The 14268-nt window shown below is 41.4% G+C and overlaps 1 protein-coding gene across 7 annotated transcripts in view; it reads right to left on the minus strand.

Moving 5' to 3' along the window:
- itprid1 (ITPR interacting domain containing 1) overlaps positions 1-14268 on the minus strand; it is a 40759-nt gene that overhangs the window by 8317 nt on the left and 18174 nt on the right. For 6 of the 7 annotated variants that reach the window (XM_076080683.1, XM_076082137.1, XM_076083926.1 and 3 more), the window contains 4 exons: positions 13782-13842; positions 12849-12961; positions 10218-12713; positions 2548-2702 (listed from right to left, as the gene is read on the minus strand). In XM_076080683.1, coding sequence (XP_075936798.1) covers positions 2548-2702; positions 10218-12713; positions 12849-12961; positions 13782-13842 — 2825 coding nt within the window. The remainder of the gene's footprint in view (positions 1-2547; positions 2703-10217; positions 12714-12848; positions 12962-13781; positions 13843-14268) is intronic. The other variant, XM_076081438.1, reaches the window with a different exon arrangement.

The raw sequence follows: 14268 nt of genomic DNA on the forward strand, positions 1-14268 counted from the left end.
GTCCTTCGCTTCCAATTTCATGATTCTACCATGGCATGCTCCTCATTTTAGACATTCATTAAATGTAAGTGATGCAACAGCATCAAAGGGCCGTAGCCTTTTTGTTAAATGCATCATGGAGACTTGATTGAGAAGGAGTAGATGTAGTCTGGTTACTGGCAATATGTGGTAAGAAGTTTGTTGTCACTTCAGGAGAGTTTTTCATTTTTACCACTTGCCCGGTAGAAGTTGTACAATGAAAGACTTAATGAGTTCAGAAATACAACAAAAACATGATCATGGTCTACATCTGCACTGTAAGAAAATGAAAGCTTTCAAACACTTTTTTCTGTACATTTATTGAACAGTTAATGTTATTTGAATTGTTTTATTCTTTGTTGAATTGTAGAAGATGTACAGCAAAAACTGTCAATTTACTTACAGCTAATACTATTAAGTAATAAAAACTGTAAATGTAATATATTTATTGCATTGATTTTTTACAATATCTAATTGTAAAAGTACTTCATTTGACGGTATTAAAACAACTACATATATTTATCTAACAGATAAAAGACAAGTCAACAACAGATGAGATATTTCTGTTCAGCCTATATGAAATGACCGCACAGCTACTGTCTTCATCTGTTGCTCTGCTTCCAGCCTGCAGCGCTGCTTCCAGTGCAGCTTGTTTTAAATAGAGCTTTTATCCAATCAGATGTCACCCCTATGTCTCTAGTTAAGAAGAGAACCCGAGGCCCGCTAGGAAGCCTTTGCAGTTTAAGTAAATGGGGACGATATTGTTGATTGTCATAGTGTTCAACCAATCAGATCTTTAGTTTGACATGTTGGGCGTATTCTTTGACATGTCAGAGCTGACTAGATGGCCTACAAGTACGTCAGCATTAACGTGCAGCTCAGCAATAACGTGCGGTGTGATTGTGATTGATGGTTAATATTGTTCCCCCTGATGTGAATAATATTTGAATGGCTCGTGCTCTTCAGTGTGCGGCGGAATACGTGTTTTAGCACCGCAGTGTTGCTGGATTGATTTCTCATGCTTTGTTGTCACATAAATATATGTGACTGGTTCTTGTGAGTTTGTTCTTGTCATTGTGTTAGTTACATTGATTTTGACTCATGACCCCGTCATGCGCGGGGTTAGGGTCGGACATTTGATTCTCTGTTTGGGGTTTTCTTTTCTTTTACAAAGCAAGAATTATGGTCTGGAGAAATGGGGATTGTGTGGCGATTACTTTAGCCCTGTTTGAATCTGTAGGGAACAGCTAAACACGGCGAGGAGAGTTTGTAGCTTGTGTGCTGTAATGGGAAAATATGTCATAGTCTCATATGTGAAGGTTTAAAGAATGTAAGTCCTAAAAGAGCAGACACCAAACTGTAGTTTCAGTAGATGACTTTAATTAGTTTAGTATCCAGGTGTCTTGTTATCTGTTATCATTGTGCACTGTTTCTTTCTTCTTCGTAAGACAGAGACACAGAGAGGCCTTGGGTAACAGAGATCCTCTGTTTGAAATACTTTTACTTCCTTTGCAGACGCGTTATCTGAAGTTGTAAAGGCGTAAACCTTTGCATGCACATATGATGTGTGAGGGTAAAAAATGTCTGTTCTGTCTCTGCAATGGTCATTTTAACAATGTCACAGTGGCTTCAAAGGAAGCATCTGCTGTGAGTTTAAACTGTTTATTGTAAGGCAAACTGTGAACAAAGGGATTTGTAAACAGGAGATAAAGCATCTTCCTGACTGTCTTAAATGAAGTATACTAAGGCTCGAAGGATGACCTGCCTTTTATTGTGTTCTTTGTGTATTCTTGTTAGCTAAGCAGATAACAGGAAGCTGTCTGAGCATAAATGTCCATGCATTCTGACTGTTGCGTAGATCACTCTTCCAGATCACTGCAATGTGTCTGTGAGACTGTTCTCTTTGCTTGCAAGCAAATAAATTGACTTTACAAACCTTGATCGTTCATCAAAACTCTGTTTTACTTCATATTGATTGAAAACCTTCACTTTCTTCTCCCGACTAGTCATAAGAAATATTCCACAACAGTGCTGATGTTATTTTCCTGCTAAGCTAGTTTAGCATAGCCTCCCAGAACACTCCCAGAAATGTTTTTCTTCCGTGGTGGGCGTGTCAGACAGTACGTTGGGTGGGTTGCCAGGTTGAGTGCAGTGGCTCCACCGAAAGAACATTATATTTCCCACAATTTAAGCTTCTGCATTTTTCAAATGCACTAGTATTATTCAAACGTATTGTTTGGTTCGTAAGCCTCGTACCGAACGGTTTAATACGAATACGTGTATTGTTACACCCCTAGAAACAAATAATAACCCGTAGCTGTGGCGTCATAATGAGGTTATTAGGAGTTGGTTCAACTGTAGAAGGACAGCACTGAAGGCCCAGGTATAAAATGCACGGCCAGCCACTGAATTTCACAGAGATTCTTTGTACATGTCAGGGCCAGACAGCCTCATATACTGAAGCTCATTGTTGACGGAGTGTAAACTACAGCCAAATATACATTAGACTACAGTCATCATGTTAATAACCTTAATGTCAAGGTCCAAACAGAGTACCTGTCCTGGTCAGAAAGAGCGCTGTAAACCGTTGCCTGGTCTTCAGAGAGCTGCTCCTCCATGTTGCTGAGTACAGAGCAAAACTGCTGCAGACACAGCATCATCTCCTCCAACTCATCCAGAGAGTACTGTGGAGAACAAGTTAAAGAGTTACCTTTCAAACACCATTTAATGGAAAATATGGAAATTCTGGATGATTTAGGCTTAGTTATATCCAAAAATACAACAAAACAATTATCATAGTCTAGATCTGCACTGTAAGAAAATAAAAGCTTTCAAAAACTTTTTTCTGTACATTTATTTAACAGTTGATGTTATTTTAATTGTTTTATGTTTTGTTAAATAGTAGAAAAATGTAAGTAAAAATACGACCAAAACTGTGTCAATTTACTAGCAGCTCATAAAATAATGTAATAAATCTGTAAATGTCATAGATGTGACATTTAATGTGTCACAACTATTTCTTTTTTTTTTACAATATCTTATTAAAAAAAACTTAATTTGACAGTACTAAAACAACTACATATAGCTTTACTAAGTAGACATTTCTTTGTGATTCAAATTAATTGTATAATAAGGATTATTCAAGTTTTATGGGTAAATAAATGACCATCATCTGGTAATGTAGCAAAATGTTTTGTGCAAGACGTTGCTATGGTTACCTGTTAAAAAACTGTGTTTTATGACAAAATGATCACTCACTCACTCACTTCTAGCCAGCTAACTGAGCCAGATTACAAGAGATATGGGAGAGTGTATGTTGTTTGTGGGGGAGGAATATCATATAAGGATGACAAAACACCAAAACAATTGGGGAGCAGAGGGAAGTGTCACAATTAAAGAGACACAGCAAGGCGTGTTTCAGAGTGATGCTGCAGTTTAAGCCAGTTTCATGTTGGCAGAAGAGAAAGCCGCTCCAATCATTTCCTGAGCAGTGATTTTTGGGACATAGAGTGCCCAGAAATAGGGGAAGCATTTATAAACGTCAGTCTTAGCAGTAAGTAGTGCTACCCACCGATCAAGACATTGTAGATATTTGCTTGCTTGAAATGAGAGTGCTGATGCTACAGATACGACTCAGTTGACAGTTGTCACCCGTGGGGTGGATTACAAATAATCTGTTACAGATGTGCTTCTGGATGTTAAATCATAATTTGGATGATACGACCACCAAAATTGTGTGATAAATCAAACCACGCAGCAGGGAATATATAAATATGTACATATATATTTCTCATTGTTAATTATTATGTTATTTTAAAAAGAGAACTGTATAAGAAATGAAAACATATTTTGTGGATATTTTCCTATATCAATAAAAAGAGAATAAAGGAAAATATATAGTTAAAAGTAACCAGCAACAAGCTCAAGTAATTTAGCAGTAAAAGGCTTGTCGAAAAAATAAAAATCCTGACCTCCTTCTCTCTCTAGGTTTTCTGTCTCTTCTGTGCAGTTTGTGACAGAAAGAGCTTGTATTGATTTGGTGTGAATGCGGCCTAGTGCTCATTCACTCAACGATGGCTCATTCATTTGGAGCGATGTGGGGATCAGAATCGTGCCAAGGGACACCTCAAAATGCGGACTGGAGGAGCCAGGGCTCAAACCACCAATCTTCCTGTTAGTGGATGACCCGCTCTACCTCCGCCCCATGCAGCAGGACGACATCAATCCAGTACGAGTCAAAGAATTGATTTGAAAATACTGGAGTAATAATACTGTTCACTTTTAAAGCACTGAAAGGGTTCTGATCTGTTGCAACATTAAAAACCATTCATACCTCTCAGGTGGTCAGGTACGGGTCTCATTGTCCCTTGGGTCAGAACAGGATCTGGTGATTCCGTGCACCAAATCTCAGAGTGCTCCACAAGATCCACATGCAAATAAGACATTGATATGGTAATATGATCCTGGCTTTGAGAGGCCTTCATCTCAAGAACTATGGTAACATGACAATACACTGTTTATATTAAAGCGCAAACATGGTGACTCATTGGAAGACGGACACGTCATAGCTCACTCGTAATATAATCAAGATCAATAGTGAGAAGAAACAGTTTACGGCTGATGGGTTTATTGTTCATTTGTATAGCAACTGCAACATTCATTACAAGCAGTGTATCATCAATATTCCACTTGTAGCGCAGTTGGAGCATCGGACAATGACCAGCAGTGTGTGTGTGTGTGTGTGACCGGGGTCAGTGTGATTAAAGCATCCCAGCAAAGTGAAATTTATTACTGAATGTACATAATCTCTACAATGTGTAAATTTGTAATGATATATTGAATTTGGTCTTCACTGGTCTGAACAGAGAGAGAAAGAGAGAGGAAACTTTCAGTGTTAAAATCCAACCATGAAATATAAGGGTTGCATGTCCCGACCTACTGCCAGAGAGGTGCATCATTACCGTGTTTGTTGAAAAATAGGGGACATTAGCCCCCCAGCCCCATGTTATGCCTGTGGCCAAATTTGACATTAGGAAAGTTTAAAGATGTGTAGTTGAGTTGTAGGTGAGAAAACTGTTAAAATTAGCAAAGTGTTGTACTGCTCATGACCAGGAAATCTCCCACACCTCCATTAATCTTCTTGATATTACAATGGACAGCCAGGATATCCAGGTAAGTAGTTACAGGACATTACTGGTGTTATTTTTGAGTTGCCATTGTTTAGAACTCTGGGTTCTCTTGAATATGACTTTGCCTTTTTGATTGTGCATTAAAAATAAAATAAAACAGAGAATACTGGGTTTGATGTTTAGTGTTCCAGTGTCCATATGATGGCGGTGTGTGTAGAGACGTCATGCTGTGCCTGAAAGCCATTAAGTACAGGTTTTGTTTTAAGAACAAGTTTAACGCTATTGTTTTATTTTAAAGGTTCAGTCAGTATTATCCTGCTTGCGTCATTTTCCAAATCATAATATAATAAAGGAGACAACGAGCAAAGGATGACATTTTTTTACTTAATAGAGTATAATATTGATGTAATATTACATTATGTTGTTGCTGCCATCAGTCTCAGTAATTGCATTCAATCTTTTAAAGTTAAATCTAAATATTAATAGTTTATGTTACGGTGCTAGAGAAGATCCCAGGAAATAAAAATGACTCTGCAATTATTATTGAGTGTTATAATTTGTATTCATAACAAGTAGTGAGATGATGTAATAACCAGATAGTAACCAGATTTCATTTCAATGGGTTCCTATGCTATTGCAGGGTGCAATCTGACTATAACATAAATTCGGCTCTATGATTCTGTATTTTCTTTCTTTTGGTGTGAACAGCTAGCACCTGTCTGCTCTGCCCTGAACCACGGCTCATTCTGAGGAGAGTTGAGTGGTCCTGTATAAAATGCAATCTGTACTTCATAGCTTAACTTATATTATCATAACTTTAACTACTTTTACTACATCTAGCTGATTGTATATTTTTACTCATGTTAAGTTTTGAATGCACAACTTTTACTTGTAGTGGACTATTGTCACAGTGTGGTATTAGTAAAGGATCAGAATACCTCCACTGCTGAAAGGACAGAATCTCTGATCAAACACATCAACAGCTTGACAAAAATGACGATGTCTCCTTGGTCTATGGAGTAAACATTTGAAAAGAGGCGGAGGCAGACACTAAAGATACAGCGGAGAAAGGTCGCTACAATGGCAACGCCATAGATTACAATTTAAAAACAGACTGTTCCTGAATGAAGCTACTGTTTAAGCTTGATAAAGCTAAAAAATACCCAACTCCAATGTCCATCCATCATCTTCTGCTTATCCGGGGCAGCAGGCTCTGCAGTCCACAAAACACATGTAGACTGGATGGGCAAACCTCCATTACCCCTCCAACAGACCTTCAAGGGTAAAGAGCTGGTCCACTGTTCCACTGCCAGGACAAAATCCGCATTGCTCCGCCTGGATCTAAGGTTCGACCGGTCAGAGCCTCCTTTTCAGCACCCTGGAGTACCTCGATAATTTGAGCACACTCTCTGGTCCTCCTTTTTTTAAATGGGAACCCCCTCCCCCCCTCGTCTGCCACTTCCTGGGCACTGTCCCGACCGCCTGAAAATACATGCCAACCCAAACAGCTGTGTCCAGACCCTTCAGCATCTCAGGGCGAATCTTGTACAGCTTTTAGCCTGCCTCAGCTACCTCTGCTTTCTTCAGCTTGACGGCCTCCTTCACCGTTGGTGTCCACCAGCGTATTCTTACGTTGCCGCCACGACAGGCACCCATGACCCTCTGACCACAGCTCCTAGCAGCTGCTTCTACAATACAGGCTTTGAACATAGCCCACTTGGATTCCAATGTCCCTAGCCTCCCCTCACGTGCACAAACATTTTTTCTGGAGGTGGGAGTTAAAAACCTTGTGTACAGAGACCTCAGCTTATGAGAGAAGGCCTTCTTCAGGGTAAAATATCATGTAACAGAGACTTTTCAGATTACCTTGTTTATTTTTTTCCTCAACAAACCATTATTAGTTTCAAAATAACTCCTCTCTGTACTGCAGGAAAGCATTGTATTCGTGTTCCGTCATTCAGAATTTACAATTTAATTTGTTGCCGTCCTGTCAGTATATGATGGCGGGGCACACCAAATAAGGGCAGCAGACACCTTGAATATAGTTAAAACTAATGTTTTTAATGAGGGTGCCTGCTCTGCATTACACCCCCTTCTCTTGCTGTTCTTCGCCGAAAATTGTATTATTCCAAACTAAACAATACTACTGAAATTAAGTGAAATATGCTTGTACACATCACATTCATGTTAACCAACCGGTTAGCTTGTTAGGCTAATGCTAATAACCTCAAATTCAATAGTTTTCTACCAAACAAATGACTCAAAGTATATCTCTAGCCTTCACTAAGAAGCATACCAATCTTGAACAATGTGTGCTCTTTTAAATTCAAATCTCACCTTAAATATCGTTGAAACAAATGTTTAAATGAAGGTGCAAAATTGCTCCTGTAGCTGTGCCTACAGTGTGATATAATCTGAATTTTAAGTCACTTTGGATAAAAGCATCTGCTAAATGACTGTAGTGTAATGTGCCAACTTTGAGTTACACACTCTTCTCCTGCTGTTCTTCTTCTACAATGGACGGACACATATTGGTGTGAAATGGCGACATCTGCTGGTTGTCCTCGATAATTAAAAGTATTACTAATTTGATACATTAAAGTATCAAATTAGTAATACTTGCAAACTAAATTAAAACAATGTGTACACAACAGTGTTCAACCTAGATGAAATGGCATTCTTACCACTAATTAAAAATGTATTTTTCTCACACATTTGTGTCTGCCTGCAATAATTTAAATGTACACATTATATGACATTTTACAGGAATAAACAATAAAAGTGAGAAAGAAAGAAACAGTGCAAGGCCAGACTGAATCCAACCCCATGTAGAAGATTGCTGTGAATAATTTCAAATTACTTATTGAATTGCAAAGTATTGAATGTTATTATCAAACAGCAAGAATGGAAAGGGTTAAATCAAGAACCAAGCAGAGTTTATGGCCCAATCCCAATCTCCACACTCACTTTGAGGCTCCCGTGAAGTCTGTGAGGGTTTAGGGCTGTCCCACTGTCAAATCATCGGGTTTGAGGGCTCTCTCGCAGACATTTTGAGCCCTTTATGAACCCTTTCCGTAAGTCAGCATTACCCAGGTAGCCAGCGGACTCGGCCGTATTGCGGCTGAGTGTCGGCTGACTCGGCTGTGTTCCGGCTCGATGCGGCCAAATGTGAGCCAGCTTTGGCCCATTTCATTTTTGCCATATCTGGCCCAGATTTGGCTGTTACAGACATGGGCCTATTCTGGCTGAGACATGGCAGCCGGGTTAATCGGCAGCCAGCACTGAAACAGGTTCTGGCCCGTTGATGGCTGCCAAATCTGGGCCGAATCTGGCATTACAGACGCAGGCCTATTCTGGCTGAGACATGGCAGCCGGGTTAATCGGCAGCCAGCACTGAAACAGGTTCTGGCCCGTTGATGGCTGCCAAATCTGGGCCCAATCTGGCATTATGAACGCGGGCCTATTCTGGCTGAGACATGGCAGCCGGGTTAATCGGCAGCCAGCACTGAAACAGGTTCTGGCCCGTTGATGGCTGCCAAATCTGGGCCCAATCTGGCATTATGAACGCGGGCCTATTCTGGCTGAGACATGGCAGCCAGGTTAATCGGCAGCCAGCACTGAAACAGGTTCTGGCCCATTGATGGCTGCCAAATCTGGGCCCAATCTGGCATTACAGACGCGGGCCTATTCTGGCTGAGATATGGCAGCCAGGTTAATCGGCAGCCAGCACTGAAACAGGTTCTGGCCCATTGATGGCTGCCAAATCTGGGCCCAATCTGGCATTACAGACGTACAATATCAACGTTTCTGGGGTTTGGTTATGGGTGGAGAAGCGCGGTGGATAGAACAACACATTGAGCTAATGGAACATTACAGAGGAAGACCTTTTGGAAGAATACTGAGGACTTTTATTTAATATCAAGCAACGTAACGTTGCTAAATCTGTATGGCCTGTCACAGGTCATACAGATTTAATGCGTTAATCGCGTCATTTGCGCTGCCGGTCTTGCCGGGGACTATTTTTGTTCATTCGCGGGAATCGCGCTGGACGCGCCAGAGAGGGGGCGTGGCTTATCGCCCTGGAAGCCGTTCAACTGTCCGCCATCAGCCATGGAAAAAATAACCTGTATTTCTGCTTAGTACCTGTTGTGGAAGTCCCAGATATCACGGAAAACTAAACGCCGTCATGTCTGGGTTCATAACATAGTCTGGAGGAGCTCTGTGGATTTTATCGAGCTGTATTCACTGTGTCTAGCAAGCCACACGTCGGCTGGTTTACCACAGCTGTATGAACACAAAATAAACTGATTTGGATGTGATTTAACGGCAATAAACCGACAAAAAGGGACTCCGAAATAACTACGTAATGATGCCGATTTGTAAAAAGTCTGAATTCATGTTTAGTTAGTTCTCTCCGACAAGCAAATAACTTTGCAGTTACTAACTTTTCACATTATGCACAGCAGGTCTATCGCAATTTAGTCATAGCGTACTGAGTCCCTATTTCTAATTGATGTAACCATGATGTTTTTTTTAGATTGTACTGGGTAATGTTAGGTTTTCTGATCCACACAACATTTGCATTGCTGACAATTTGCAACAGCATCACTCATGGAAGAACACCTTACCAGAAACAACCAGGTTTCCAATGGCAATAGAAGAAGAAACACCACAACAATAGTTTCTGTATTCATATTTGTGAATAAATGTTTTGTATTCATAGTTCAGCTTACTATGTTCCGCAGTATTCACTGCAGAACATGCTTTTTTAGTGACAATTGCAAGTGATTGCAAGGTTTTTCCAGAGACCTCCAAAATGTTTGCTGTTGAGACTTTCAGGGGGTTTCAAGTGTCAATAATTTTGCACAATGATGATGGCGAAACAACCTTAAACTATATTATAAATGAGTCTCCACTTCTAAAACGCTTCCAGGGGACTCTGAAACCTGACAGACCCATGACTGAACCGAATCACAACTGTAACATGACACAGTGGGAAGCTATCAATGCTTTCGACTGAATGCATAAAGTAAAAAAAGGACACACCATAGAGAGTGTGGTATTACTCACAGGAATGTTGTATCTCTTCTGAGTGAGGCAGGTACACTGATGGTCACAGGAGCAGCAGCATGCCATGGTGGCTGTCTGATCCTCCTTCCAAAGCTTACCCTCTTCTTCATTTCCATTCCCATCCACCTCTTCCTCCTCATTCCCATCCACCTCTTCCTCCTCATCAAGCCACAACCCTTTATCCGCAGAGACTGACAGAGTGCGTTGATGTTTAGTCTTCTCAGGAAGACAGTGATGTGACTGCCAGTCATTAGACAGCATAGGAAAAGATGGAGACAAAGAGGAGTTCAGCGTAGGTCCTTGTGTTGTTTCTGTGGCACCAGTGGATAATGTTACATCCTTTGGGGCAGTATGAAGAGCCCCATTTAACGTCTTGGTGAGAGGGTTTCGTTGAATCTGCAGGTCTGTCCATGACTGGACAGCACGGAAAGGGGTGGAAGTGTCCAAAGGGAGAACACTAGGCAGAAGGGTGCGTTTTGAGTCAGTTATATAGGGAACATCCCTCCTCTGGACGATATGAGAAGATAGAGATGAAGACATCTGGACAGAAACAGAGCGGCTTGATGTCTTGATATCTGGGGTTGCGGAGGGGGATGGGAATGGAGCTAGGGTCAAGGAGGAGGGTGTATCTGTATCTGAGGAGCCAGTTGTATTTCCTGACATCTGGTCAGTGTCCATTGTTGTTGAGGATGATGGAGACAAAAGCATAGCTCTACCTGTGGATGGCAATGAGTCTAGAACAGCTGGGCCTCTAGGTAACTGAGAATTCCCAGGAGATCCGTCTGAGGTTTCAATGCTAACTGACTCTTCAAGCACAGGGCTTGGATTGGAAACCTGGATAGGTTCTGCCCAATAGGCTCGCCCTTCAGTATCAAGCTGCTGCAAAAACGCATCCACGTCTCCAGTTTCACTTTCCGAGTCATCCACTGAGGTTTGGAATACCCGATCTAAGCTCTCAACCTTGATTAGAACCTTTGGTTCCACTTCAGTTCCACTGTCTGCCTCAGGCACATCATCATGTGAAACTAAAGAACTTCTGAGTGATTCATTTTCTGAGCCATTAACTTCCCTTTGACACTGTTCCGGTTGGGTTCCAGTTGAAAGCTCGTCAGGCAGACTACAGGACAGGAGCTGCGGATCTATTTCTGTTTGATTACATATTTCCTCAGAGACTAATCTACAACCTTCTGACAGGTCTGCAGAACTCTCTGTATCTGAGATATAAACAGTCTTTTGAGTCTGCACAGTGTCACTATGTCGCTCACCCGCTGCTGCTCCCTTTTGATTCCTCTGAGTGGCATATTTAAAGTCCAAGGAGAGGTGATTCATCTTAACATGAATAATATCTTGGACAGGAGGGGTCGGAGCAGGGTCTGTGATATCATCATGTTGGCAAATGGACTGCTCTGACAGGTCAGAAATTCCTCCAGCAGCTGGATCTATCAGACCCTCTAAATTGTGTGAGAGTGGTGGCAAAGCAGACTGACAAACTGGAAAGGAAGGGTTCGGAGGAAGGCAGGGCAGTGTGGGACAGTGCTCCTCAAACTCAGAGGACACCAGCACGAGAGAGGATGAAGCTGAGGCGTGAAAGGAGAGAGAGGAGGGTGTTTCTTCCCCATCCTTGTGTGGATTGATAGATGAATCAGAGAGGCATATTCCATCTGAGACTTGGAGAAGGTAATCTTTATGATTGTTTTCTGGATTCTGTGAGAGGGACTCGTTTAGTAGGGGGGAAGCTAAAGAGGCTGGACAATGAAAATCAGGAGGGGCAGATGGGGAAGAGGGAAGCAGAGATGATAAGCCAAAAAAAGCACACAGGGAATTTCTGTGCGAAGCCACTTTACTCTGTTCTGACTGAGAGTTCCCTGGACTCCCAGAGGAAGAGTCAGACTGTGTAGAAGACGTAGCAATTGACAGAGAAAACAGACGATCCAAATTTGGAGAGGGAAAAGGAGATGAGGCAGGAGGAGGGACACTTGAATAGGTAGAGCATGCTGTGCCTTCAGAGTCATGGATTAGAGCAGAGAGGTGAGGGGACGGAGTATCCTTGTCCTCAGTTTTAATCTCCTCTGGTTGCATGGGGAAAGATGTAGGGGAGAGAGTGGTAAAGACAAAAGGAGAACGGAGAGTGACATCTTGAGAGTGAGTTACGCTCTGTAACTCGGTTGAGGAAGAGCAAGGAGGAAGGTACTCACACACCAATGCAGAGAGTGAAGCAGGTGGAGACTGATCCTGATCTGGTGGTGTCTCCGTCTCTGAAATGTGCCGGTCAGATTTTGGGAGACACAACAAGACAGGAGATGGGGAAGGGCTAAAGACTACTGAATGCTTTGGTGAAGGACCGGGTGAGACAAGGAGAGATTTGTTAACAGAAGAAGAGGTCAGAGATGAGGAGAGCAGGGGAGATGCAGGGGTATGAGGGGAAGAAGGAGAGGGGCAGGCTGGCCTCTCATTGCTCTGTATGTCAGTGCTCCCTCCTGACAGGCCGGACAGAGCCTACAACCAAACAGAGAACACAGGCAGTTACATAAACTGTTATATTATACATCTCATAAGTTAGTACGGGAGATTTAAATGGTACAGTGATTTAGCATTGCATGTCGGGAGCTTGTGAGTGTGCATTAGTAAGACCTTGATGAGATCAGCTCCTGGTGAGGCGTGCTTAAAAAGAGGGGGGATGAAGGGCTCCTCTAAAAAACCACTGCTGTCTGACTGGCAGCTGTTGCTCCGTATTACTCCCTGCGCTGCTCACACACAAGGTAGGAAAGCGAAAACAAATGAAAGGAGAGACAGTGCATTATAATCATAGCTTACCATCCATTTTGTGATCGTCTTAAAGCAACAGTCGAGTATTTTTGGTTACGAGGTTGTATTCTCTCTTTCCAAGAGGCATATGAGAGGATATCCACTCATACGTCACACAGACCTTTTCAGAAGTGACTGTCACAAATAGTTCACTGATAAAAGCACCATTAACACGTGTGAGGATTTTACCAAGACAACCAATTTGTTTTTAAATGCTTTAGAAACAGGAGGTCTTAAAAAGCTACATTTGAGTGTGTCTTTTGTCAGCCTTAGGATGGCTCCTAATGCCAATAATGTCCTACTTTATAATGTACATTACACTGTAGACAGTTCTTCTTCTATCACACATTAGTACTGCTTTTGAAAAATCATGACATCATTAAGGTTGACATGTCTGACTGGAAAATGTCTGACTGGTAAAACTCACCTCCCTAACATCTTTTCCAGACACAAAACCATCACATGCATGATTCCAATATGAAAATGACCAAAGCCTCGAATGACTTTGCATTTCTGCATCACGCTAGATTTTTCCATGATGTTGAAACTGTATGCAAATGATTTACATATTTATTTGCTGATTGATTGCATATCAAAAACTCTTCAAAGCATGTGTTGTATACGTTTCATTCAATTCTCACACAGTTTTGAGATGGAAATGTTTGCTTGTGCTTTAAAGCGATGATAGAAAGCGAGCGAGAGAGAGAAAACGTGAAAACTGTATTATAATATAATAATGATATATGCTTAATGACCCACCTAAATGTTCTGCTCCTCCTGTGTAGCTCCCCGTGACACAACTTTCATCAAAACTGTGGATCTGGAATAATATAAGCAATAAGACAACATTAATAGTAATATAACTAAAGCAGAGAAAATAGTAGAACACACACCTGAGTTACCAGATCATTGTATATTACTATCTAATGCAAGCCAACTGCAAATGCTCTGCAACAAATCCTATCTTAGTGAAGATCTAATCTTCAGTGTTGATACAGAAATGTTTTGATTCATTCAAACCTTTCATCATTTGGGGGTTGTCGTTAATTCATCATGTCAAACCTATCTCCTAGTAACTGCAATAATATGCAACTAACATGTTCAGTACTGTTTTATTCTTTTAGAGGACAACATGTTCTAATGCAGGAAGTAGTGTGATGTTCTTATACCGCAGTTAAAAGTATTTGCATGTCAACAAAGTAAACAGCACATGACTTTTACAGCTTTCCTACAACTTACTGAAATA

This window comes from Anarhichas minor, unplaced genomic scaffold (assembly GCF_050575085.1).
Source record: "Anarhichas minor isolate MPS153535 unplaced genomic scaffold, ASM5057508v1 ptg000001l, whole genome shotgun sequence".
NCBI lineage: Eukaryota > Metazoa > Chordata > Actinopteri > Perciformes > Anarhichadidae > Anarhichas > Anarhichas minor.